The 26629-nt window shown below is 43.6% G+C and overlaps 1 protein-coding gene across 1 annotated transcript in view; it reads left to right on the plus strand.

Moving 5' to 3' along the window:
- LOC126189038 (peroxidasin) overlaps positions 1–26629 on the plus strand; it is a 245209-nt gene that overhangs the window by 97441 nt on the left and 121139 nt on the right. Inside the window, exons 8-9 of the mRNA XM_049930888.1 lie at positions 5996–6151; positions 16661–16997. Coding sequence (XP_049786845.1) covers positions 5996–6151; positions 16661–16997 — 493 coding nt within the window. The remainder of the gene's footprint in view (positions 1–5995; positions 6152–16660; positions 16998–26629) is intronic.

A 26629-nucleotide genomic window follows, 5' to 3' on the forward strand; every position in this document is an offset into this window, starting at 1 on the left:
GCCCTTTGGATGGCTTATGTACAGGGTGTTACAATAAGGTACGGCCAAACTTTCAGGAAACATTCCTCACACACAAATAAAGAAAAGATGTTATGTGGACATGTGTCCGGAAACGCTTAATATCCATGTCAGAGCTCATTTTAGTTTCGTTCTTCCACCTAAGCTCAATGGAGCACGTTATCATGATTTCATACGGGATACTCTACCTGTGCTGCTAGAACATGTGCCTTCACAAGTACGACACAACATGTGCTTCATGCACGATGGAGCTTCTGCACATTTCAGTCGAGTTGTTCATACGCTTCTCAACAACAGATTCGGTGACCGATGGATTGGTAGAGGCGGACCAATTCCATGGCCTCCACGCTCTCCTGACCTCAGCCCTCTTGACTTTCATTTACGGGGGCATTTGAAAGCTCTTGTCTACGCAACCCCCGTACCAAATGTAGAGACTCTTCGTGCTCGTATTGTGGACGGCTGTGATACAATACGCCATTCTCCAGGGCTGCATCACCGCATCAGGGATTACATGCGACGGAGGGTGGATTCATGTATCCTCGCTAACGGAGGACATTTTGAACAATTCCTGTAACAAAGTGTTTGAAGTCACGCTGATACGTTCTGTTGCTGTGTGTTTACATTCCATGATTAATGTGATTTGAAGAGAAGTAATAAAATGAGTTCTAACATGGAAAGTAAGCGTTTCCGGACACACGTCCACATAACATATTTTCTTTCTTTGTGTGTGAGGAATGTTTCCTGAAAGTTTGGCCGTACCTTTTTGTAACACCCTGTATAAAGCACTCACTCGCGCTATCGTTGTAGTTCGCCGCTTGTCCTCGGAGGATGCCTTCCGCAGTCGAAGGCGAAACGTCAGTGGAGAGATTTATGTATGCACCACGGCATCTCAACCCGGAAGTGTTAAGTAATGACGGCCCGTTGTTGTTCCATTTCATCGGTCTGGATAGTGGGCCTACCACTTCGCTGTTTTACAGCGTCTTTCGAAGTACAGACAACATTGTCTAACGTTTCTTCACTCGTTACTGTAGGCCCATCAATTACAGCTCATAATAAATTTGAACACTTGTAAATCACTCAGCACACGTAAACGAATTACAGCCCGAAACTGGGAAGAACGACGATTAACGAAGTCAATTTTGTTTGCTTTCACCCATAGTCGAACGACAACTGAACCAGAAGAATAACATCCTCGGCTTCGTGAATATTCAACAGATGGCGCTGCAACTTGGTTCTGAGTTAGCAATATGTAAATTCCCGGCAGCGACCCTTACTTTTCGAAAATTCCTCCTAATAAATTGGTGGTAACCATTAGGTCCCCCATCCCCTATTCCTTAAGAAATCTAAGTTGTAAGTAGGCTGTTTATGTTTTCTTTATGTAAGTAGGCTGTTTATGTTTTCTTATTGGCAACGTTACGTAGCGCTCTATATGAAAATCACTGGCTGTGCTGTGTGCAGTCTGTGGCTAGTTTGGATTGTTGTCTGCCATTGTAGTGTTGGGCAGCGGCAGCTGGACGTGAACAGCGCGTAGCGTTGCGCAGTTGGAGGTGAGCCGCCACTGCTGCCAATAAGAAAACATAAACAGCCTACTTACAAAGTACCATCTTTTAAGAAATGTTGGTTTTTTACGCAACTTAATGTGTATGTGATATTATTTCCTGAAATGTATTTTCTGACAAAAATCCTGAAATACACAGAAAAGGAAGCAGGCGGGAGTGGCCAAGCGGTTCTAGGTGCTTCAGTCTGGAACCGCCCGACCACTACGGTCGTAGGTTCGAATCCTGCCTCTGGCATGGACGTGTGTGATGTCCTTAGGTTAGTTAGGTTTAAGTAGTTTTAAGTTCTAGGGGACTGATGACCTCAGATGTTGTTCCATAGTGTTCAGAGCCATTTGAACCATTTGAACAGAAACGACAGAGGAAACAAAGTGATATTTTACAGGTTGAGAGGGCATGTGCTGTTATTTCATTGACTATACAGAACTCGGCAGTTTGGGCCCTGTTATCAATGTGCCGTTGCACCCGCTCTGTCCTGGATGCATGAACTGTTTCGGTTGGGAAGGGAATTAAAGAGCCATTGTACCCTCTCATCTAAGATTGCCCGCAACTACTGCATATGGTCCTTGATATCCTGAATATTGGCACTGGGACGGAATTTTCGTCCGCACTGGTAGAGGTATTTGGGGAGATTTCTGGCCACCGGAATGCGTCAGCGTCACGCAGACATTTGACAGAGACACAGATCATGTGTGGACGATATTGTCACATGAGAGGTGACACATGAGGACGCAGAATGTTCGTGACATACCGATGTGCCGCCAATATATCCTCAGTTATTATCAGCTGCGATCTAACGTCGCACACTATTTCTGCCCGCACATGACTCTAGGAGAAATACCGATGTGCCTCTCCAAAACATTGAAAGAATGGGAACTTTCCCCAGACCGCCACCATACTCACCGACGACAGTCATCGGGGAAAGTGCAGAAGAACGATTCATCGCTGATCACAATACGGCGCCATTCATCATCAAATGCTTCAAATGGCTCTAAGCACTATGGGACTTAACATCTGAGGTCATCAATCCCCTAGACTTAGAACTACTTAAACCTAACTAACCTAAGGACATCACACACATACATGCCTGAGGCAGGATTCGAACCTGCGACCGTAGCAGCAGCGCGGTTCCGGGCTGAAGCACCAAGAACCGCTCAGCCACAGTGGCCGGCCATTTGCATCAGTCCATGCTTCCCGGCCAAGGCATCACTCCAAATACAGCCGTTCGTGTTGCAGTACTAATGCATGCGGCGGTAATTCTCTAGTTCAGCTGCTGTTAAAGTGCGCGTCATTTATGACGGCGGCCGAGTTTAGGTTCGTTCTGCGCATCTGACGTCACAAAACACAGCCAGCCAACGAACAGAGAACGACGTTGCCAGAGCTCGACTTCAGTGCAGAGCACGGACGAGTGTCTTCAGTTTTAGAAACATTGAGTCATAAATAAAGTAATTGAGCAAAAGTAATGTCTTGATAGCAGACTTTCTTTTATAGAAAGTTTGGAAAAAGCGATCTTTATACCAATTGCTTCATATTCTATTAATTAATTAAACCAAAGAAGCAATAAGCCTCCTAATTCAGGCGATAGCAAGGAAAGGTGTTTGTATCATTCTCACTAACCGCTTGTTCGCAATAAAGAACAACGGTAATTGTTTATTTCCTATTGTAATTCGACGAAACGTGAGTATTTCATAGTCATACCAACAGTGTGTGTCGGTATTTTGCGTGATATTTTAATGTTCTCCGGTAGATATATTGAACGACGTGTTGCATTAGCGTAATGGTTAAAGTGTATGGCTGTAAAGCGAAAGGTTCTGAGTTCAAATCTCGTTCGGTGCTTAATATTTTCTGTAACTTTATTCGTTTGAATGTAATTTTTTTTAATTTCTAGTGGAAACTAAAATCGACCATACGAAAGTATACGCTATGGACTTTTACCTCTGCAAACTCTTCAAAATTTCGTGCAGTAGTTTACTACGGCTAATACTGCACAATAACTGCGTTGAACTTCGAAAGAAAATTAAGTCATTTATGGGGAGAAGGTATCAGTCATGAAGACGTGTAAAAATCAAATTTTTGGTCCAAATAGTTTTTGTGAAATCGAATGATAAAGTGTGTCAAAGCAGTCCAAACACCATGTGTCTGCACAGGCGAGCAGTGCGATGATGGCAAAATCGCGCACATCGCGGAATGGGGGGAGCACGTCTCTGTAGCAGCGAAAGGGTTAATGCGGCCGTGGTGGCTTTACTTCATAAACTGCGCGCTCCCCCCTAAACGTAAGTTTTCGAACTATACTATGGCGCTGCTTCTCTTGGCGCGTACAACTGGCAACGCAGCAATCTCCTGCATCTGGGCGGGCATGCGCGAACCGCCAAGATAAAAGATTTGAACTATAATTCCCGAGCAATCTTGCGGCATGAGACACCATGTTTCAGGGAGTCAATTACTTCTTTTCGGATGGGAGGCAGTGATATGAAGGGGTTACGACGTGCTTCCTGCCTTATTGTGGTTATATGTGGTCGACCGGAACCTTGACGATGCTTGCTCTCATGTTCCCATGCACTACACCATAGTGCCACTGCCACATCCGAATGCCCCATAAATTGAATATTGCACTACTCAACCCTCTGGCTAAATGGAGACCCACAATGAGGTTACCTTCAAATTCTGTCAGGCACTGATAGCGCTACCTCACATGAGTTCACAGTATCTCTGTGGTCTTCACAGCTGTCATTCTATATTTAATGCTGTTTACATGCCTTCTACAGGGTGTCCCAGGAGGCATGGTCAGTCTTCAGGAATATGACTGGAATTATCATTTGAGGCAAGGAAGTCTGGTGAGTGTCGGTTGTAAAATACATACCTTCTTCTTCGATACTGTGAAATAGACCTCTTCTAATGCAAGTTCTTTGCTTTCCGTATTTTGGGATGATGTGGTATGGTCCAGAAGAAGAAAGTATCTACTAAACAAGGGCTCTAAAATGAATGATCAGTAGAAGAGGCGGCGCGCCTTAGGGCCCGTGTTTACCGGACACTTTTTTTTTTTTGATCAGTGCTACCTCTTCTAAAAATATGAAACGCAAAGAGCCTGCGGTAGAAGAGATTTGTTTCACAGTACTGAGGATGTGTTCTTAGCTCTTTGAGTATACATTTTAGAGACCATATTTACTAGACATTTTTTCTTCGAATGACCGTTCCTATCATATACGTGAATATTGACCATTACTCCTGAAACATACCGTATACCCTACCATACATCAAAACCACATTATATACGAACAACACTAGTGCGTCCTGGTAGCCGTTTTATTTAATTGCAAATTTAATCATTTACATTGCAATTGAAGGGGTGTACATTTACGAAGCTACACTGACATGCGACCATGTCTTCTGGCTGCCTCACTCTGTCAGGCTGTGTATTGGTCGTATATATTATTTTTGAATTCATAATCAATGGTACATGCGGAGACTGTGCGTAAAATTGTGCGAATAGAGTTGGTGGTAAGGAAGTAATAAGTTAAGACCTCTTGCCTGATGCTGTAGTTTTACTGCATGAACAGTCAAAATGTAGTGAGATATAATTTTTTGTAGTTCATTATTTTGCGGTGGTTTCAAGGAGAGAAGTCGTTGAAAATGTTTGAAATCATGTATAAAGTTAGTTGGAAGTTGCTACGTGCTCTCTTTCTCAAATACAAAATAAATATAAACTGGGTAATTCGCATGCTGAGTTATCCTTCTTCACGACATATACACAGTTTCTAACTTTAATAATTATTGCTTTAGAGCTTTAACGTAAGATTACACTTCTAAATGAGTAGATTATGACGGTATTTTAAACTTTTGAAGTGGGTTAGTAATTAGATGAAGTAACTGCAAATAAATTTTTGCTTTCCCTAGAAGTGGATAGATAAGCAACGTGCAACTGGAATTGCGCAACCACTCTAGCCGTTGGGTCTTACATACACACCAACTGACCTACCGACCGACCACTTTCTTGTACACCTTACATACTCAGCAATTACATCGTCACCTAGTCCCCGTGGGAATGAAGTAGGTAAGTATGCACTTCGTGTATTATTTGGAGTATTTTGTTTATCGCGCACACAGACAACCGACGAACATTAGTCGGAAAGTTGGGGCGGCAGCACTACACACGGCACTATTTCGTGGGTAAGTAGTGGCAGCTGTCGGGTGATTGATGTGGTTGGAGGCAGGGGGGGGGGGGGGAGGTGGATGCCGGGTGGTCACACCCGATCTAGACACGAGTTGGTCGGTCGGTTGGCCAAAACGCCTATACACGCCCAATTTGTCGGTCGGCCGGTTGATTGGTGTGTGTGTGTGAGGGCCTTTGGTAATATTTAAGTACGATCAAGCAGACACGCCAGCGAGTGCGTAACTAACGCGAAACTTGTTGTGGCATGCAGTTGCGCCGTCGTTCACCACGCGGCCGGACAACCTGACCATCAAGAGCGGCGCGCACGCGGAGTTCCGCTGCGTGGCCGACGGCTCGCCCGTCTACACGTGGTACCGCGACGGCCGCGGCATCAGCCCGGGCAACAGGATCTCTATCTTTAGCGGAGGTACGTACGCACTGTGCTGCGCTCTGGCGCTTCGCTTGCTTTCTCAAATTCTAAAGCCTTATGAACGTCTGCTTGTATGAAGAATCATTCAGCTGTCAAGCTGCCCGCGGTACTGCCCACAACTGTTGAACGCTGAGTGATGGAGAATTCACACAGACATCACAGTCATGGAGACAGCTATACAGGCTGGGCAAGCCTGCTGTTTGCAAAATATTTATTGGTTCCTTACTCGATTTTTCACGGAATAAGATGTCGTATTTTAAGGATGAGACCGATGACCTCGCTGTCTGGTCTCCTTCCCCAAACAACCCAACCCCAGAGTATGGGGCTGCTTCGATTTTTTATGAAACTACTGTATGTGACAAAATAAAACTAAGAACGGCTTTGAATTCACCATAAAAATTATTTCATCATCATCATCATCATCATTTAAGACTGATTATGCCTTTCAGCGTTCAGTCTGGAGCATAGCCCCCCTTATACAGTTCCTCCATGATCCCCTATTCAGTGCTAACATTGGTGCCTCTTCTGATGTTAAACCTATTACTTCAAAATCATTCTTAACCGAATCCAGGTACCTTCTCCTCGGTCTCCCCCGACTCCTCCTACCCTCTACTGCTGAATTCATGAGTCTCTTGGGTAACCTTGCTTCTCCCATGCATGTAACATGACCCCACCATCTAAGCCTGTTCGCCCTGACTGCTACATCTATAGAGTTCATTCACAGTTTTTCTTTGATTTCCTCATTGTGGACACCCTCCTGCCATTGTTCCCATCTACAAGTACCTGCAATCATCCTAGCTACTTTCATATCCGTAACCTCAACCTTGTTGATAAGGTAACCTGAATCCACCCAGCTTTCGCTCCCATACAACAAAGTTGGTCGAAAGATTGAACGGTGCACAGATAACTTAGTCTTGGTACTGACTTCCTTCTTGCAGAAGAGAGTAGATCGTAGCTGAGCGCTCACTGCATTAGCTTTGCTACACCTCGCTTCCAGTTCTTTCACTATGTTGCCATCCTGTGAGAATATGCATCCTAAGTACTTGAAACCGTCCACCTGTTCTAACTTTGTTCCTCCTATTTGGCACTCAATCCGTTTATATTTCTTTCCCACTGACATTACTTTCGTTTTGGAGATGCTAATCTTCATACCATAGTCCTTACATTTCTCATCTAGCTCTGAAATATTACTTTGCAAACTTTCAATCGAATCTGCCATCACAACTAAGTCATCGGCATATGAAAGACTGCTTATTTTGTGTTCACATATCTTAATCTCACCCAGCCAGTCTATTGTTTTCAACATATGACCCATAAATAATATGAACAACAGTGGAGACAGGTTGCAGCCTTGTCTTACCCCTGAAACTACTCTGAACCATGAACTCAATTTACCGTGAAGAATTTATTTAAGAATTCATATTTATTTTCAATCATCGGATGTTATACCTGGTGTTGTTGCAAAGTAGATTGAAGTGGTAGGTATTTGAGGGCAATGAACGGAATTTAAAACCTTGTTCGTACCCTGTAACCGTTTACTGTGGAGAAACGTACATAACTTTCCAGAATATCCTAGATTCTCCAGGAAAGGATATTTTAAAAACAAATTTATCCTAGGAGGAGGAATTCATAACAAAATCGGTCAAGTGAATTAATGGGCGCAGAGAACCAAAAAAATGTTAGAAAAGGATTTTCTACTCCACACTATGTGATCAGAAGTATCCGAACACCTGGCCGAAAACGACTTAAAAGTTCGTGGCGCCCTCCATTGGTAATGGTACAATTTAATATGGTGTTGGCCCACCCACAGCTTCGATGACATCATCCACTCTCTCAGGTATAAGTTCAGCCCATTCTTCACGGAGTGCTGCACTGAGGAGAGGTATCGATGTCGGTCGGTGGCACGAAGTCTGCGTTCCAAAACATCCCGAACATGCTCTCTATGATTCAGGTCAGGACTCTGTGCAGGCCAGTCCATTACAGGGATGTCGTGTAACCATTCCGCCACAGGCCGTGCATTATGAAGAGCTGCTCGATCGAGCTGAAAGCTGCAATCGCAATTCCTGAATTGCTCTTCAACAGTGGGAAGCAAGAAGGTGCTGTAGGCCTGAGCCGTGATAGTGCCACACAAAACAACAAGGAGTGCAAGCACTCTCCATGAAAAACATGACCACACCATAACACCACCGCCTCAGAATTTTACTCTTAGCACTACACATGCTGCCAGACGATGTTCACCGGGAATTCGCCATACCCACACCCTGCCATCGGATCGCCACATTGTGTATCGTGGTTCGTCACATAGCGTTTTTCCACTGTTCAATCGCCCAATGTTTACGCTCCTTTCACCAAGCGAGGCGTCGTTTGGCACTTACCAGTGTGAGGTCTGGCTTATGAGCAGCCGTTCTACCATGAAATCCAAGTTTTCTCACCTCTCGCCTAACTATCGTAATGCTTACAGTGGATCCTGATGCAGTTGGGAATTCCTGTGTGATGGTCTGGATAGATGTCTGCCTATTACACATTACGACCCGCTTCAATTGTCGGCAGTCTCTGTCACTCATCAGACGAGGTCGGCCTGTACTCTTTTGTGCTGTACGTGTCCCTTCACGTTTCCAGTTCACTATCACATCCGAACAGTGGACCTAGGGATCATTAGGATTGTGGAAATCCCGCGTACAGACGTATGACGCAAATGACACCCAATCACCTAACAACGTTCGAAGTCCGCGAGTTCCGCGGAGCGCCCCATTCCGCTCTCTCACGATGTCTAATGACTAATGAGATCGCTGATATGGAGTACCTGGCAGTAGATGACAGCACAGAGCAGCTGATATGAAAAACGTAATGTTTTCGGGTGTGTCCGCATACTTTTGATCACATAGTGTATAAAGCTGATCACGATGTTTACTTCCAGCAACGGCTGTGTACAGTTCATTTTCTCTCACGCCGCCATTCAATCTTACTATCCAGCATTACAAGACATCCAACATTAGTCATCAGGATGATGCTATCGAGAGATCAAAAAATCCCAGTATTGATAATGTCGAGAAAATCGAACATACACTACTGGAAATGGAAAAAAGAACACATTGACACCGGTGTGTCAGACCCACCATACTTGCTCCGGACACTGCGAGAGGGCTGTACAAGCAATGATCACACGCACGGCACAGCGGACACACCAGGAACCGCGGTGTTGGCCGTCGAGTGGCGCTAGCTGCGCAGCATTTGTGCGCCGCCGCCGTCAGTGTCAGCCAGTTTGCCGTGGCATACGGAGCTCCATCGCAGTCTTTAACACTGGTAGCATGCCGCGACAGCGTGGACGTGAACCGTATGTGCAGTTGACGGACTTTGAGCGAGGGCGTATAGTGGGCATGCGGGAGGCCGGGTGGACGTACCGCCGAATTGCTCAACACGTGGGGCGTGAGGTCTCCACAGTACATCGATGTTGTCGCCAGTGGTCGGCGGAAGGTGCACGTGCCCGTCGACCTGGGACCGGACCGCAGCGACGCACGGATGCACGCCAAGACCGTAGGATCCTACGCAGTGCCGTAGGGGACCGCACCGCCACTTCCCAGCAAATTAGGGACACTGTTGCTCCTGGGGTATCGACGAGGACCATTCGCAACCGTCTCCATGAAGCTGGGCTACGGTCCCGCACACCGTTAGGCCGTCTTCCGCTCACGCCCCAACATCGTGCAGCCCGCCTCCAGTGGTGTCGCGACAGGCGTGTATGGAGGGACGAATGGAGACGTGCCGTCTTCAGCGATGAGAGTCGCTTCTGCCTTGGTGCCAATGATGGTCGTATGCGTGTTTGGCGCCGTGCAGGTGAGCGCCACAATCAGGACTGCATACGACCGAGGCACACAGGGCCAACACCCGGCATCATGGCGTGGGGAGCGATCTCCTACACTGGCCGTACACCACTGATGATCGTCGAGGGGACACTGAATAGTGCACGGTACATCCAAACCGTCATCGAACCCATCGTTCTACCATTCCTAGACCGGCAAGGGAACTTGCTGTTCCAACAGGACAATGCACGTCCGCATGTATCCCGTGCCACCCAATGTGCTCTAGAAGGTGTAAGTCAACTACCCTGGCCAGCAAGATCTCCGGATCTGTCCCCCATGGAGCATGTTTGGGACTGGATGAAGCGTCGTCTCACGCGGTCTGCACGTCCAGCACGAACGCTGGTCCAACTGAGGCGCCAGGTGGAAATGGCATGGCAAGCCGTTCCACAGGACTACATCCAGCATCTCTACGATCGTCTCCATGGGAGAATAGCAGCCTGCATTGCTGCGAAAGACGGATATACACTGTACTAGTGCCGACATTGTGCATGCTCTGTTGCCTGTGTCTATGTGCCTGTGGTTCTGTCAGTGTGATCATGTGATGTATCTGACCCCAGGAATGTGTCAATAAAGTTTCCCCTTCCTGGGACAATGAATTCACGGTGTTCTTATTTCAATTTCCAGGAGTGTATTTTCGACGATACGCCATACGTCAGCACCAGCGTCCCATACACAACAGGGTTCGCTGAGCTCCTGAAATGGACAATGGTTTGATTCACTTACGATTAATCTGGGCAAAGAATAAATGGCGCTCCACTGACAGTCACGTGATCAGAGAAAAGCACTGACCACTCCCGTTCACGGAAGAGTAAAACCGATTCAATGCAGTTGCGTATCAACACTTCTTCTTCCTATCTTTTCCAAAAGTTCTAATGCCATTTTGCATCCGGATAGAAATAGTGTTTCTGATCCGTAGAGGACTTATGGCTTTACAGCTGTGTTATAATGCATTAATTTTACATCTTTAGAAACATATTTTTTACTGTACAGCTTTCTCATTTTCATGTATATACTTCTCATTTAATTTTTCATTTTTCTGTTTATGTTTTCACCCAGATATCCTCTGGATTCCGTATTCCATCTATGATTGCGAGATCGTCTGAAAGGGCTAAGCAATTTGTTACTTCTTTCGATTTACCACGCTTTGTTGAGCTATTGTCTTTTCGTTTGTCTTGCTCTGTTTTGCATTCTCTTATTATTGTTTCCAGCACACAGTTGAGTAGTAGTGCTGAGGGACTGTCTCTTTGTCTGACTCCTGGTGAATTTCGAAGGGATTGGTAGCATTTCCAATAAATTTAACTTTTGATACTGTATTTGTAATAGTTCTGTGTTGTTATTTGAGGAGTTTCCGTATCTAATGCAGACGGCTTCAAGGTTCTGAGGAGTGAGTCTCTGGGTAACGAAACATAATCGTTGTCATTTGATTGTCTGCCTTGCGGCACGTTTAGACTTTGTAGCCTTTGTGGTCTGCTTTCTCTTCAGCTTTTCTTACCTGATGCACCAGTGGAACAGCGGGAGAATTTTTTTCAATAAGAATTAACTAATATAGATAACAATAAAATAAATTAAAATACAAGAAAATGTGACAACCATGTCAGAATATATAAGTTACATATGTGTGGTCTAGGTCGTATTATGTGTGGTACTTTGGTCCAGGTCATCAGTGATGTACCAGCAAAATTACTTATATTCTCATAGTTATTGTTAGGTCAATGTTACCATACGTCTTCAAATGAGATACTTATAATACTTGAGTTCTGATAATCATGGGGATTGTAATATAATACTTTGGAATTTTGTGTACTGCACTTAGATGCTATTTTGGTATTTTCCAATATAAGTCGCTTATGGTCAATACTACATTTTTTCTCCTCTCATGGAAGTTGTCCTCTGCCATAACTTGCAAATGTCTCCAACATCATTTTCTAACCCTTTAGGATTACTGTACCGTTCACCTATCGTTGCACTCTTGAGTTGCCACTTAACCAATTGTATACTTGATGCAACATTGCATTCCCTGACACTTAGCTAATGGGTATATGTCCGTTATTGTTTGATTTTAGCTAGTCAAATATTTTGAGCAGTTCTTAGGTACCATGACATTTTGACCCATGCAGATAGTTTCAGACTCATTAAGGTCATTAGACAGAATATGATGACACTGGATGTTGTACTTAAAATCCGGATAATCATCTCATACGCTACTACACCCAGCCTTAATGCAACCTGAGAATGATTTGACATAGTTATAGGTGATACCCTTAGCCTTAGGGATGGTATACATTTCATTTTCAGATTTATGTTCAGACATATAGGTGGCCTCCCATATTTCTGTTTTTCTTCTTTCCTTTTTATTCAGTCTATTCCACTTGGTATAATTCTGCATAATTGTATAGGACTTAGATGTAGGGAGATAGACATTTTGATGTACAGAGACTGAGAATCTTCTTTGTAACCATGACTATATGAGGCAGCTACTGGCGTTGCATTATTCCACTCAGCACAATGTGAGGTTGTCCTACATAAGGGTCCTAATGAAGTGCCAACGATGACCAGGTGTTTGATGATTTTATAGTACGACTGCATTGGTTTACTTCGTGAATGCAATTGGGTTTTAAGGCACACTCTTTTATGCTTTTTATCGTAAATACTGCGGCAGCTGTTTGTCGTACCACACACAATACGACCTAGATCACACATATGTAACTTATGTATTCTGACGTGGTTGTCACATTTTCTTGTATTTTATTTTATTGTTATCTATAGTATTTAATTATTACAGAAAAGGAAAAAAAAATTCTTCCACTGTTCCACTGGACATACGACTGTATGCAGTACATTTGATGTGTTACGTGGCCTATTACAACTGTGTGGTATGGTTTTATGAATATTAGCGTATACATATGTTCACATATCATGCTATATTCAAGTAAAACAGTGAAAACTGTTAACGACAGCATGACACAGGCAGAGGCATATGTACCCTAATGTTACACATAATTTTAGTTATATACAATATGTTTTTTGAGCCACTTAGATAGTTAACATGATACCTGTCAGTTATCAATGTATGTTCTATATTTTTTATGATAGTACATTTCTTCTACTCATTGTACAGGGGCCTGAAGATGGCATCAATATAACGCCGAAATTGGTAGCACATAGAAGTTCATAAAATAAAATAAATTTCTACAATACATACGGCTGTTCGTAAATTATTGCATCAAGAAGTTCGTGCCAGCCGTCGTCTCACGATCCATAATGGATCAACGAAGATATTGCTTCTCTGTTGAATTACAAACCTCTTTAAAATCAACAAATGTTAGCACTATTTTTATAGGATAGTAGCAAATCCGGAAATGCTTTGCTATTGCAAAGTACGTATGGGAATTTGGATATATGTCCTCATTTCTTCTCCTTCTTCTACCCCTCTATGTCCATATCGTCATCCCTCCTCTTTCCATGTACTCCTTCCCCTCTCTCTGATCTTGAGTCTTGTTTACTGTTATTGCAAATTCAAAATCCGTATTAGTGTTCTGATCATAAACTGGTAAGTGGTTAGCGCCACTTTTCTGTTTTCTGTGAAAACGTCTGCGAGAAACAAAAGAAATCAGGACATTTTTGTTTATATAGCTTTTGTTTAAAAATATATTTAATTTATGGGAGAAACAATTTTTCTAATGATTTAAATACCGCACTATCGTCGTTATAAGTGATTTGCAAAAGAAGACAGAACCGCACGTATTCACAGCAGGGCAAAGCATAGTATTTTATTCCCCCTATTCAGTTTCAACAGAAAACCTGTACATTGTTGATTGAAAAAGTATATTGTCTGTGTCCATATAAATATTAAATAGAGTTTCCTTTAAAAATTGGAGTTAAATTGATCAAGAATTTTTCGAGATCCTTCATACCTACTTTTTCCATACCGAATTTTATATGTTATATACGAGAGTTGACTGAAAAATAATGCCTCCACCTTCGTAACTCTTCAACAGTTGGCAACACTGGTATGCGGCAGGTACTGGCTTGTTCCCTAGCCTCTTCTCTATAGCTCCAGATGTCGGGAAGCCTTAGTATTGAACGGCTGTGTTGTTACTGGGTAAAGTATGGAACCATGCGCAGACGGTCGGTCAATGCTATTTAAGCAACGTGCAGTAAGTGAATACTTGACAGCAGAAGGTGTCACCCCAAAGGAGATTCATCAGAGAATGAAAGCCGTTTATGGTGATTGTGTTGATGTGAGTGCTGTGCCTCGTTGGGCGAGTAAGTTTAAAGGTGTTGAGGCGGGAACATCTGACCTGCGTGACAAAGAGTTCGACGTCCTGTGACAGCAAGCACAGCAACCACCGAGTATCACAAGCAAAATGTTCACAGATTGATTCAGTATGATCGTCGTATCACTCAGAGAGAAATTGCAAGCACAATCGGCATTTCAGAAGAGCGTGTGGGTCACATTATTGCTTTTCTTGTCCATCGGAAGATCTGTGCACGATGGGTACCCCGGATGCCAATTCCATAAACGAAAGCGCACAGACTAGAAATTTTGTAGGAACTGCTCTCGCGTTACGAGAATGAAGATGACGCCTTTCTCCATTCAATTGTGACAGGAGATGAAACGTCAGTCCATGGAATATCGACACAAAGACTCGCCCCAGAAAAAGAAATTCAAGAAGCAGCCCTCAGCTGGAAAAATCGTGCACACTGTGTTCTGGGATGCAGTTGGTGTTATCCATGTTGATTTTCTTGGTCGTGGAAGAACAATAAATGCAGTGTTATATCACAACGCTGCGAACTCTGAAACGACGGCTATCAAGAATCAGAAAGGAAAACGGAAATGTTTTACTGCAGCATGACAATACCAAAGCATATACTTCATGTGCCACTACAGCAGAACTTCAGAGACTGAATCTCACCACCGTACTGCATCCTCCATGCAGTCCACATTTCCGATAATGAAAGACGACCTGCGGGTACATCATTATGATTCTGATGAAGACGTTGGGAGAACTGTGAGACTGTGGTTGCGGAAACAGAGTGTCGACTTCTTCCGTGACGGCTACAGAAAACGTGTTCATCGTATGCCAGAAATGTATCCAATAGGATGGTGATTATGTGGAAAAATGAATACTAGTAACTAAAGATCACACTCTAAGGAATACTTCAGCGTTTTATTTACTAAAATATTCCCACTTCCAAACCCAATTAAGGTTGGTGGAGGCATTATTTTTCATTAAACCCTCGTATATTAAGAAGATAGAGCCCACGTCCATCCAAAGATTTATTGGGGTAACTTGTAAAAAAACTGAAGTAGATCGCTGGCGTACTTTCCCCGATTTTTGGTAACAATTATCCCCCTTTCTGTATTACCTACGTACTTATATGTTATAAGACTAGGTGTTCCCGGTCACGCTTTTCTGTGGCGCCGTCTGATTAAATGGAAAAGAGAAAGGACACGTTTCTACTACTGTGTGTATGGTAATTGCATATACGTCCTAATTTCCTTCTCCCCCCTGCTTGTATCCATCTCCTCTTCCGCCTCTCTTTGTCTATCACCTCCTCCTTCGTCGTCGCTCTGGCTAGCGCCTACTTCCTCTTCTTACCTCTTTCAATGTCAATCTTTTCCTCTACCCCTCCATCTCCTCCTAACCCCTTCTCCCTTCCATCTCTTCCTTTCCGCTTCCTATGTCCATTTGTACTTATGTATTGTATGTTAACCGGGGGCCTAGAAACGATGGAGAGGCTCCGTCCCCGCCGCAGCCGCAGTGGTCCACAACCCCACGACGACTACCGCAGTCCACTTCACCCCTCCGCCACCCCACACCGGACCCAGGGTTATTGTGCGGTTCGGCCCCCGGTGGACCCCCGCAGCGAACGTATCACACCAGACTAGTGTAACCCCTATGTTTTCGTGGTAGAGTAATGGTGGTGTACGCGTACGTGGAGAACTTGTTTGCGCAGCAATCGCCGACATACTGTAACTGAGTCGGAATAAGGGGAACCAGCCCGCATTCGCCGTGGCAGATGGAAAACCGCCTAAAAAGCATCCACAGATTGGCCGGCTCACGGGACCTCGACACAAGTCCGCAGGGCGAATTCGTGCAGGGGACCAGGCGCTCCTTGCCGCCCGGAAAGCCGTGCTTTAGACCGCACGGCCAACCGGGGGGGCTCCTATGTCCATTTACTCACACTCCTCTGTTCATCACCTACTCCCCCCTCTCTCCTATTACTGCAAATTCAGATTCTGTAGTGGTATTCTAAACATAAGCTGGTGAGTCAGTGTAACGGGATACGTTGCTCATAGAAGTCTCAAGTTCGTTTGTCCAACTTCTTAAATCTATGAAAGTTATTCACTGTTTCATTTGAAATTTTGACACAACATTGCATACAAGTACGCGCCTGTTTTTTATACACCTACTGGAGCTCCATGTAACATTCAAGATGGAATCCGTTATTTTAGATAATACAAGATTTTGGACAACGAACATTTATGTTTTTATTTTGTAGAAGATTTTCATATCAACATTAAAATCGTAGGCATGGGTAACACGTTAGAGTGCGGATGATTGAAAGTGATATCTTCCGCGGGCTGTGGGCAGTGGGTGGGGTGGGCTGGGCTGTAACTGAGGAGAACGTGTACCGCCCACAGGTGAGGTGCTGCGCGTGGAGCACGCCAAGGAGAGCGACTCGGGCGTGTACGTGTGCCGCGCACAGAACGAGGCGGGCAGCTCGGAGTCGGCTGCGCGGCTCACGGTGACGCCCTACACCTACCTGTCGGCGCCGGCGCCCTCGACGCCCCCGCAGCTGGCGGGCCCCGCAGCCGCTTCCGGCTCCGGCGAGGCGCCGCGGCTGCTGGTGGCGCCTTACGACATGGAGGCGGCCACGGGCGGAACCCTGGAGCTGCCCTGCCGCGCGCAGGGCCGGCCGCGGCCCGTCATCAGCTGGACGCGCGACGGGCGGCCCATCCCGCAACTGCCAAAGTACAGGTGGGCGACCTCTCTGCGTCATCGCCTTCATTTTGTGTGAAATTCCCAAGGCAAACTACGTTTGGACAAATAAGTAGGGCAACATATAGGGTGTTTCAGGGAGAGAATAAGGGAACAATTGACAAGAATGGGGGAAAGAAATACAGTAGAAGAAGAAGAATGGGTAGCTTTGAGGGATGAAGTAGTGAAGGCAGCAGAGGATCAAGTAGGTAAAAAGACGAGGGCTAGTAGAAATTGGTGACAGAAGAAATATTGAATTTAATTGATGAAAGGAGAAAATATAAAAATGCATTAAATGAAACAGGCAAAAAGCAATACAAAAGTCTCAAAAATGAGATCGACAGGAAGTACAAAACTGCTAAGCAGGGATGTCTAGAGGACAAATGTAACGATGCTGAGGCTTATCTCACTAGGGGTAAGATAGATACTGCCTACAGGAAAATTAAAGAGAACCTATGACAAAAGAGAGCCACTTGTATGAATATCAAGAGCTCAGATGGAAACCCAGTTCTAAGCAAAGAGGGGAAAGCAGAAAGGTGGAAGTAGTATATAGAGGGTCTATACAAGGGCGAGTTACTTGAGGGCAATATTATGGAAATGGAAGAGGATGTAGATGAAGATGAAATGGGAGATACGAGACTGCGTGAAGAATTTGATACAGCACTGAAAGACCTGAGTCGAAGCAAGGCCCTGGGAGTAGACAACATTCCATTAGAGCTACTGACGGCCTTGGGAGAGCCAGTCCTGACAAAACTCTACCATCTGGTGAGCAAAATGTATGAGACAGGCGAAATACCCTGAGACTTCAAGAAGAATGTAATAATTCCAATCCCAAAGAAAGCAGGTGTTGACAGATGCGAAAATTACCGAGCTGTCAGTTTAATAAGTCACGGCTGCCACATAATAACGCGAATTCTTTACAGACCAGTGGAATAACTGGTAGAAGCCGACCTCGGGGAAGATCAGTTGGGATTCCGTAGAAATATTGGAATACGTGAGGCAATACTGACCCTACGACTTATCTTACAAGCTAGATTAAGATAAGGCAAACATACATTTCTAGCATTTGTAGACTTAGAGAAAGCTTTTGAAAATGTTGGCTGGAATACTCTCTTTCAAATTCTAAAGGTAGCAGTGGAAAAATACAGGGAGCGAAAGGCCATTTCCAATTTGTGCAGAACCCATATGGCAGTTATACGAGTCGAGGGGCATGGAAGGGAAGCAGTGGTTGGGAAGGGAGTGAGAGAGGATGGTAGCCTCTCTCCGACGTTATTCAATCTGTATATTGAGCAAACAATAAAGAAACAAAATAAAAATTCAGAGTAGGTATTAAAATTCATGGAGAAGAAATAAAAACTTTAAGATTCGCCGATGACATTGTAATTCTGTCACAGACAGCATAGGATCTGGATGAGCAGTTGAACGGGATAGAAAGTGTCTTGAAAGGAGGATATAAGATGAACATCAACAAAAGCAAAACGAGGATAATGGAATGTAGTCGAATTAACTCGGATGTTGCTGAGGGAATTAGATTAGGGAACGAGACACTTAAAGTAGTAAAGGAGTTTTGCTATTTGGGGAGCAAAATAACTGATAATGGTTGAAGTAGAGAGGATATAAAATGTAGGCTGCCAATGACAAGGAAAGCGTTTCGGAAGAATAGAAATTTGTTAACATTGAGCATAGATTTAAGTGTCAGGAAGTGGTTTCTGAGAGTATTTGTATGGAGTGTAGCCATGTATGGAAGTGAAACATGGATGATAAATAGTTCGGACAAGAAGCGAATAGAAGCTTTCGAAATGTGGTGCTACAGAAGAATGCTGAAGATTAGATGGGTAGATCACACAACTAATGAGGAGGTATTGAATTGGATTGGGGAGAAGAGGAATTTGTGGCACAACTTGACTAGAAGAATGGATCGGTTGGTAGGGCATGTTCTGGGGCATCAAAGGATCACAAATTTAGTATTGGAGGACAGCGTGGAGGGTAAAAATCGTAAAGGGAGACCAAGAGTTGAATACACTAATCAGATTGAGAAGGATGTAGGTTGCAGTAGGTACTGGGAGATGAAGCAGCTTGCACGGGATAGAGTAGCATGGAGATCAGCATCAAACCAGTCTCAGGGCTGAAGAAGACCACAAGAACAAAACAACAACAACAGGTTGTTTGCGTTAAGAGCGTCTTAAAATTTAAGGGGGGGGGGGGTAGAGGATGCCAATATGTGGCAGGGATTGTGGGGTCGGAGAAGCCAAATTAGGGAGACAATAGGAATAAGATCACATCACTGCGTACTTTTTTATTTACATTACTTAACTGCAAATACCATCAGTGACACAATGAACGTATCATTTGTACTGTATCTTACAAAATATGCTGAAACTAACTGCCATGGACCTTAGTGCAAGCATGACAATGGTGAACAAGATTCTGAAGCATAGTGATAAATGTACATGGTGTGTTTCGAATCACATCACAGGCAGCTGCAATTCTGGTAGCTAATTCCATCTCCGTATCCACAGGGGTTTCATACGCGTATGATTGTAGATATCCGCATAGGGAATAGTCAAGTGGATTCAGGTCAGGTGACTTCGCAGGCCATAGAATAGGACATCCTCTTCCAGTCCAGCGACCTGAAAACACTGTACGGGCACTGTTCCATAGTACTGTACTGTACGTCAGTGAACCTCAGTGAGTAATGAATGGGGATGTCGTTGATTCATAGCCCTTCCGTCATAGGATAAAGTAAACACGATATAATAGATCCGACTTATGGATAAGTAAAGTAAACAAAACCTACATCGTGGCTTCCTGGTAATCAGGCTCGCTCTACTTGTTTTCTTGCAGGAAATAGAGATTGTACATGTAAATGAAGAGCACAAAAAAATGGCTCTGGGCACTATGCGACTTAACTTCTGAGGCCATCAGTCGCCTAGAACTTAGAACTAATTAAACCTAACTAACCTAAGGATATCACACACATCCATGCCCGAGGCAGGATTCGAACCTGCGACCGTAGTGGCCGCTCGATTCCAGAATGTAACGCCTAGAACCGCACGGCCATTCCGGCCGGCATAAAGAGCACAGTAAACTTCTAGGAATGTTAGTTATAAATAAGCTGGAAGACAGTAATGGTAGACAAAGCGGTAGACAAGTTTACTGTAAACGAATTTAATGTTCCATGCAATGCGCTGAAAAATTAAGTTCCAGGAAGAAACAGAGATGCAGCAGGTGTTGTAGTCAATGGAGACCAAGAACAGGAAATCCTAAATTATCCTTTTGAAATGGAAAAGTGATTTTATGGATTTACAGTGAATGTCCTACAAAAGTTAGCAGTTGATAGAACGAAACAAAATACTGCATCATTTCTATACTAATAATGTATACGAGACAGTGACCAGACTGTGCTCTTAAGTAGGGAGAAGTGGTCACTTGTAAGCCTTTCTTTTCACTTAAAAATATTTGGTACGGAACCTTAAAGTGTAAGACGCAGTTAACAAAACGGAAACCAACAGAAAAAAGCAAGTAAACTGTTCGTTGATTGAAAAGGAATTGTTATGAGTGTTAATGCATTTATCCCCCTATGAGGCAAGACTGTCAACGACTTCTTTGGAAAATGTTTGCGGTTGCGTACGGAACCATGTCTGTTCCAGGTGTGCACCTCTTCATACTAAGTAGCAAGACCGCCACGAATATCTGTCTTCACGGATCCAAACTTATGGAAATCGCTTGGGGAGAGGTAGGGAGGATATGTAATGGCTTCCCAGAGAAACTTCTGCAGCGTGGTGGAAACAACCATGAAAGAACGTAGGCGGAAAGTTTGTTGGCAGATCGTTTCGAATTTGCTGCAGGAATTTAGCTAGGAACCTATTACATACGCTTCATGCAGTCCTCACTTCTCGTCATGTGATTTTCATATTTTTGGAGCCATGAAGAAAGACATTCTTGGCTGTCGATTTACGTCAGATGAAGAGCTGCATGCCTGTGTAGAATCATCGTTCCGTAGACAACCGGAAACATTTTTCCATGTAGACATTGATTGTCTTGTCTCAAACGGAGATAACTGTATTAACAATTATGGCTATTACTTTTGAATTAACGTACGTTTTCTTACTTTGCTCCTGTATGTCACGTTTTCATTTGACTGGTCCTTATACACTGATTCAAAATTTGTGTCAAGCTTCTATCATAGAATTGGAAGGAAAATCAGCATTGGCCGGATTTTGTTGTTTTATTGTCAGCAAAATCGATTTTCAGTCACTTAGTGACCATCTTCAGTGCTGTAATATACAATTAAAATTGGTAGGCACGGGAATCAAGCTATAACCACAAGCTTAGAGCGATCACATGAGTTTATGTATATACATGTATATGGTGTTTGCGTAAGAGTGTGCAGAAATGTAACAAGACATAGAGAATACTCCACTGAACCGTTTGAGAAAGGGAACCTGGGAGAAGCCAGTTTCAGTAGCCACGCGGTCCAAGGCCAGTTTCCATGCATCGCGCGGCTCCCCCCCCCCCCCCCCCCCACCCCCCCGCCCCGTCGGAGGTTCGAGTCATCCCTCAGGCATGGGTGTGTATGTTGTCCTTAGCGTAAGTTAAAACTCAGCGGTTTAGTCGCATAGGAACTTACCTCATATTTCCAAAATTTCGTTTACAGCTGTAGAAAAAGACATATTTTCTGCCACAACCGCATTTTCCTTAGTAAGGGGATCTCGCGCCTGTTGTGATTTATCATATTTTCAAGGCGAGTTGATAACCTACTATCTAAAACAATACCAAGCCACTTCGGCAGAACTTTTTCAGTCGGTTTTCTGTGCTACGCGAAACGTAGCAGAACGGAGATGGTTTTAAATATACTTAATTTATTAATTCAAAGTAGTCAGGTGGAGAAGGAATGGGTAATGATGACTTTGTATATAAATGATTTAAATGATTTAGAAATCAATCTGTAGTTCTACGTGTGGCAATTGTAAGTAATACTTTCCATTGGGTAAACAGAGCAATAATGTAGTCGCCTAGTTCATGGTCTCTTTTTGCGACCGGAAGACATTCGGCATTAGTGGTACACAAATGAAACCATGAAATGAAAGAAAACAAGATGTTATATAAACATTGATGTTGTAAAAATGTACTACACAGCGTATGAGTGAGGTAACAAACATATAAATGAATTACTTTACATCAGACGACAGAAAAAAATAGCGGAATGGCACATATCCGAAATGGTTTCACTACTTCTCCGCAGAAAGAAACACTGTCCAGCACAAGAATCATGCAATCGCCATTTTTCCGCTCTGGCCAATTAATGCCACCTTCCCCGACGTCAGTACGCTCTTGACGAAGGAGATAATTTTTTCTTCATTGTTACTTCAAGTCCCTATAAATGGGCCGGCTGGGAGTAGGTAAAATCGCTTTTCAGCCAAAGGTTACACAAATTGAAAAGATGTTTTAAAATATATAAGAAAAGGGGACAATAAACAATTTTTAATGCATTGGTGGATAATATTTTACACATGTAGCTAAAAAAGGTAACGATAAGTCATTTATAAGGAAAAACACAATGAGACTGACAATATTTATCTATTTTAGCCTCTACATATTTTATGCTACATTTAAAATATAAATGATGATACTGTGGATCATGCTATGGTGTAAAAATGATACCGGTGATGGATGCGTAAAAATGATCATGACGGAGGCGAAATGACGAGAATGGCTATGGCATCCTGTGGAATCGCAGTTAGCGGCTAAGAATCAGCAATGTGAGGGTTGAAACTCCTGCGGGGAGGGAGGACAAGGCATGAAGGTTCACGGAAGGTCTAATATAGAAGTAGTGGCGCAGTAGGAAACCGGATTTGATGATTAGTGGCTCGGATATTTGGTGCCAGAACTGGATTTGACTCCAGCTAGAGAAGAGGATGTAGGCTATGGATGAGTTGGTTTAGGATGAGAGCTGGGGGAAAGAGATAAATTAACAGTACTGTCTACAGTCATCATAACATTGAAGTACTTTTGACTTACGTGGAGTACTGATATCCTGACCTTTATATTCAGCAGTAAACAGCTTACACCGCTGTAGAGCTTAACCCTTGAAGTAAGCACGACGAATGCGTTCCTCCATGGCCTCCTCGTTCTAAGTGGCCTCGTCGCATAAATCCGTCAGCAGCATTCTGTGGCTTGTAGCTAATGTAACATATATCACATTGCACATACATAGGAAAAGAATCCACTACTGTGCAACTACGTTAACGATGACAAACTGCTGGAAACAGTTTCCGCTGTAGAATACCTAGGAGTAACTATCCAAAAGGTTGTTAAGCGGAATGCCCACATAAAATAAGTAGCAGAAAAAGAAGATGACAGACTGAGATCCATAGGAAGAATCTTATGGGAATATACCTTCTTGAGTACTGTTAATCAATATGAGATCTTCACCAGCAGACTAATAGAAGAGATAGAGAAGGTCCAACGAAGAGCGGAAGTCTTCGTTATGGGATTGTTCATTCGAAGTGAGAGCGTTAAAGAGGTGGTCATCAAACTCCAGTGGCAGATGCCACAAGAGAGGCGTTATGCATCACGTAGAGGTTTACTGCTGAAATTTTGAGAGAACTGTTTCCGGGAAGAGTCGGAAGACATATTATCTTCTCCTACATAAATCTCGCGCTAATATGGAGGCTTACTGACGATCGTTCTTCCCACGTGCTATTTGCGAGTGGAAGATGGAGGGGGGGGGGGTTCAGTTAGTGGTACCAGAAGTACCTCCCGCCATGAAACTCCAAGTGGCTTGCGGAGCGTAATATTAATGTAGAATTTTATAATGATAGTAATTAATACTTCCTCCACTAGAGGGTACCTTCCGTCAGTCAAGATCATGTACTGTCGGCCAATTACGATGTTTTTCATTGACATATTGGTAAGGACACAAAGTATGGCAGTCATTATCTTGAAGGGAAATCAGCTGCTCAAATTCTTTTGGTGTTGTTTGCGATTCGCTCGGAAATCGTTCTGTATACGGCTCGACAATTGGTACCGAGTAAAGTGGCGCAGCTCTCATCACAGTGAACTCACATTCAGGAGGACCACGGTTCGGATTCTCGTCCGTCCATCCAGATTTAGGTTTCTGCCATTTCCTAGATCACCCCAGGCCAATGCCGGGGATGTTTCCTTTGAAAGGCCCCTACCGACTTCGTCTCCATCCATGAAACAATTCGAAATTGTACTCGATGTCAACGAGACGTTAAAGCCCAATATTTCTTCTTTCGACAACTGGCACCCTTGTGCAGACTTGCTTGACAAACTAACGGGTAGTAACATCGACGGTTGCCAGCACTTCATGGTAAAACAGGTTCAAGTTCTCTAATTTCATGAAAAATCTGGGAATGCCAAATACATAAAGAAGTAAAGAAGCAAACAGACGCTGACGAATTGGAAGGACGAGACAGCTGTCGTGATGGTCCACACGTTCCGTGGCGATACGTTTCCAGAAGTAAATTCAAGCTCCGGGTTCCCATGAATTACAACAAAATTATGGGAAGCGTGAATACGAGCGATTACCAGTTGCAAAGATACCTAATGATCAGGAGCACACGAAGAAATATTATCAGGATTGGTAGTTGCGAACTTCAATACGTACTTTCTGTACGAAATACATGGTGGCGAAAAAAGCAGATTGTAATTTGTGATTAATCTCAGGGACTAGTTGGCGTATCTTCTTCACAAGAGACATCAACTGTACGCCGACCTGGAACTCGAAAATCGATTCCACTTGCAGCAAGACATATTCCTATTTTTTTTCCTGGGAAACAAAGAAAAGACTAACACAGGGGTTTGCTGCATTCTTCAAAAAAGGCCTTCGGAAAGAGATCTGTTACTGTTGTGCAGGATGTGAAGCTTTCGTCTGCACTGTATGATGGTTTAAAACGTTTCGTAACCATGTGAAAATAAAATGTCAGTTTCTTCTCTATCTCTTCAGGTTAGAAGAGACACTCCGTTCTACCACAATACACATTAACCTCGCTACGTAACGTAATTTCAACAAATACATCTTCGTTGAACCAGTGGGCCACCCCGCGATAACGCAGAGAGTATTTTGACTTTTAGAAATACGATAGTTTTTTTGTTTTTTTTGTTTTAATGGACTTGTAGTCCGGGGTGATATGTTACAATACAGCATCACCAGTCTATTGCGGTCTAACTGTGTTGGTGAGGCAGTAAATTTCCACAGGGCAGTGACTGCGTCACTGCAATTCACTTTGGAGGTGTGGCGGTGGGACTTGTAGTTCCGTACCACCCTCTGACGGTTATAGTACTGCATGAGTCAGGCAGAAATTTTTGCTTAACATGGGCAGGTGAAGGTGCGGCGGTGGGACTTGCAGTCCCGTGCCTGAGCTGAAATACGATAGCATACAATGTGGCATCTTATTGTAAGTCGTGAATTACGCAGCTGCGAGAATAGAGAACCAATTTACGGTAGCGACGATAGTTGTGTTACTTATTCGCAATCTGTAGTTAACGAAATATAAGAGACATTCAATAATTAAAGAGACAAACTGATTTTGGAAAAAAACTGCGTATTTTTAGAAAATGAGACTCTTACTGCTTAACAGAATAATACCTATCAGTATCACGAACGAATAGTTACGTTTTTATAGTTATACCTTTGTCTTGTTGTTTGAGCCACTATCCCACAAATTCATTGACCACTTTTTTGTTGCTGAACTTTTTTTCCACGCTCTGTCGCTTTCAGTGGACCAAAGAAAGGAATATACGAGTGAGCCAAATCTGGGCTTTAGGGAGGATGAGGTAGAAGAATCCAATCCATTTTTCAATGGTTTTCTGGGTCAGGTGGCCTTCAGGGCGAGCATTAGCTTGTAGCAGTAACACGCCTTTTGTTTGAGATCCCCGGCGTTTTTCTTTCATTGAATATCTGGGTAGTAGGCATTGTGTATTGTATGCTGATCTTACAATCGCAGAAGACGATGTCTTGGGCATCGTATGAACTATCCACTTATAAAAATTTCTGCGCTTCATACAATCTTCACCACACCGTAAAATCATCGACAATAGATTTAAGCCGCTTTCCACCTTCGGAAATAAAAAACCGGGTCACTGAACGTTGTTCAGCTAATGTGGAAACTTCATAAGGATGTTTGTAATCGTTAATGCAAGACTGAGGTTAAAAAACAAGATATTTTTATGTGTAGGCTGTTCTCAGCTCATCCTCGAGGTGGTCGTGCGGTAGCGTTCTCGCTTCCCACGCCCGGGTTCCCGGGTTCGATTCCCGGCGGGGTCAGGGATTTTCTCTGCCTCGTGATGGCTGGGTGTTATCTGCTGTCCTTAGGTTAGTTAGGTTTAAGTAGTTCTAAGTTCTAGGGGACTGATGACCATACATGTTAAGTCCCATAGTGCTCAGGGCCATTTGAACCCATTCATCCTCGAGACGCCAAAATAAAGTCTTGAAAGTACAAAAGTATTCCTACAAACCGTTTCATTTCTACATCATTTGTCTCTATAATTATTTAATGTCCCTACAATTAGCCTGCACTGTTACCTGGTGCTACTGTTTTAACTGCAGTGACTGATTTACACATTCTTGAAATGCGTAGAATTTTTTTCCTTATTATTATTAATAT

Source organism: Schistocerca cancellata, chromosome 5, assembly GCF_023864275.1.
Source record: "Schistocerca cancellata isolate TAMUIC-IGC-003103 chromosome 5, iqSchCanc2.1, whole genome shotgun sequence".
Lineage (NCBI taxonomy): Eukaryota > Metazoa > Arthropoda > Insecta > Orthoptera > Acrididae > Schistocerca > Schistocerca cancellata.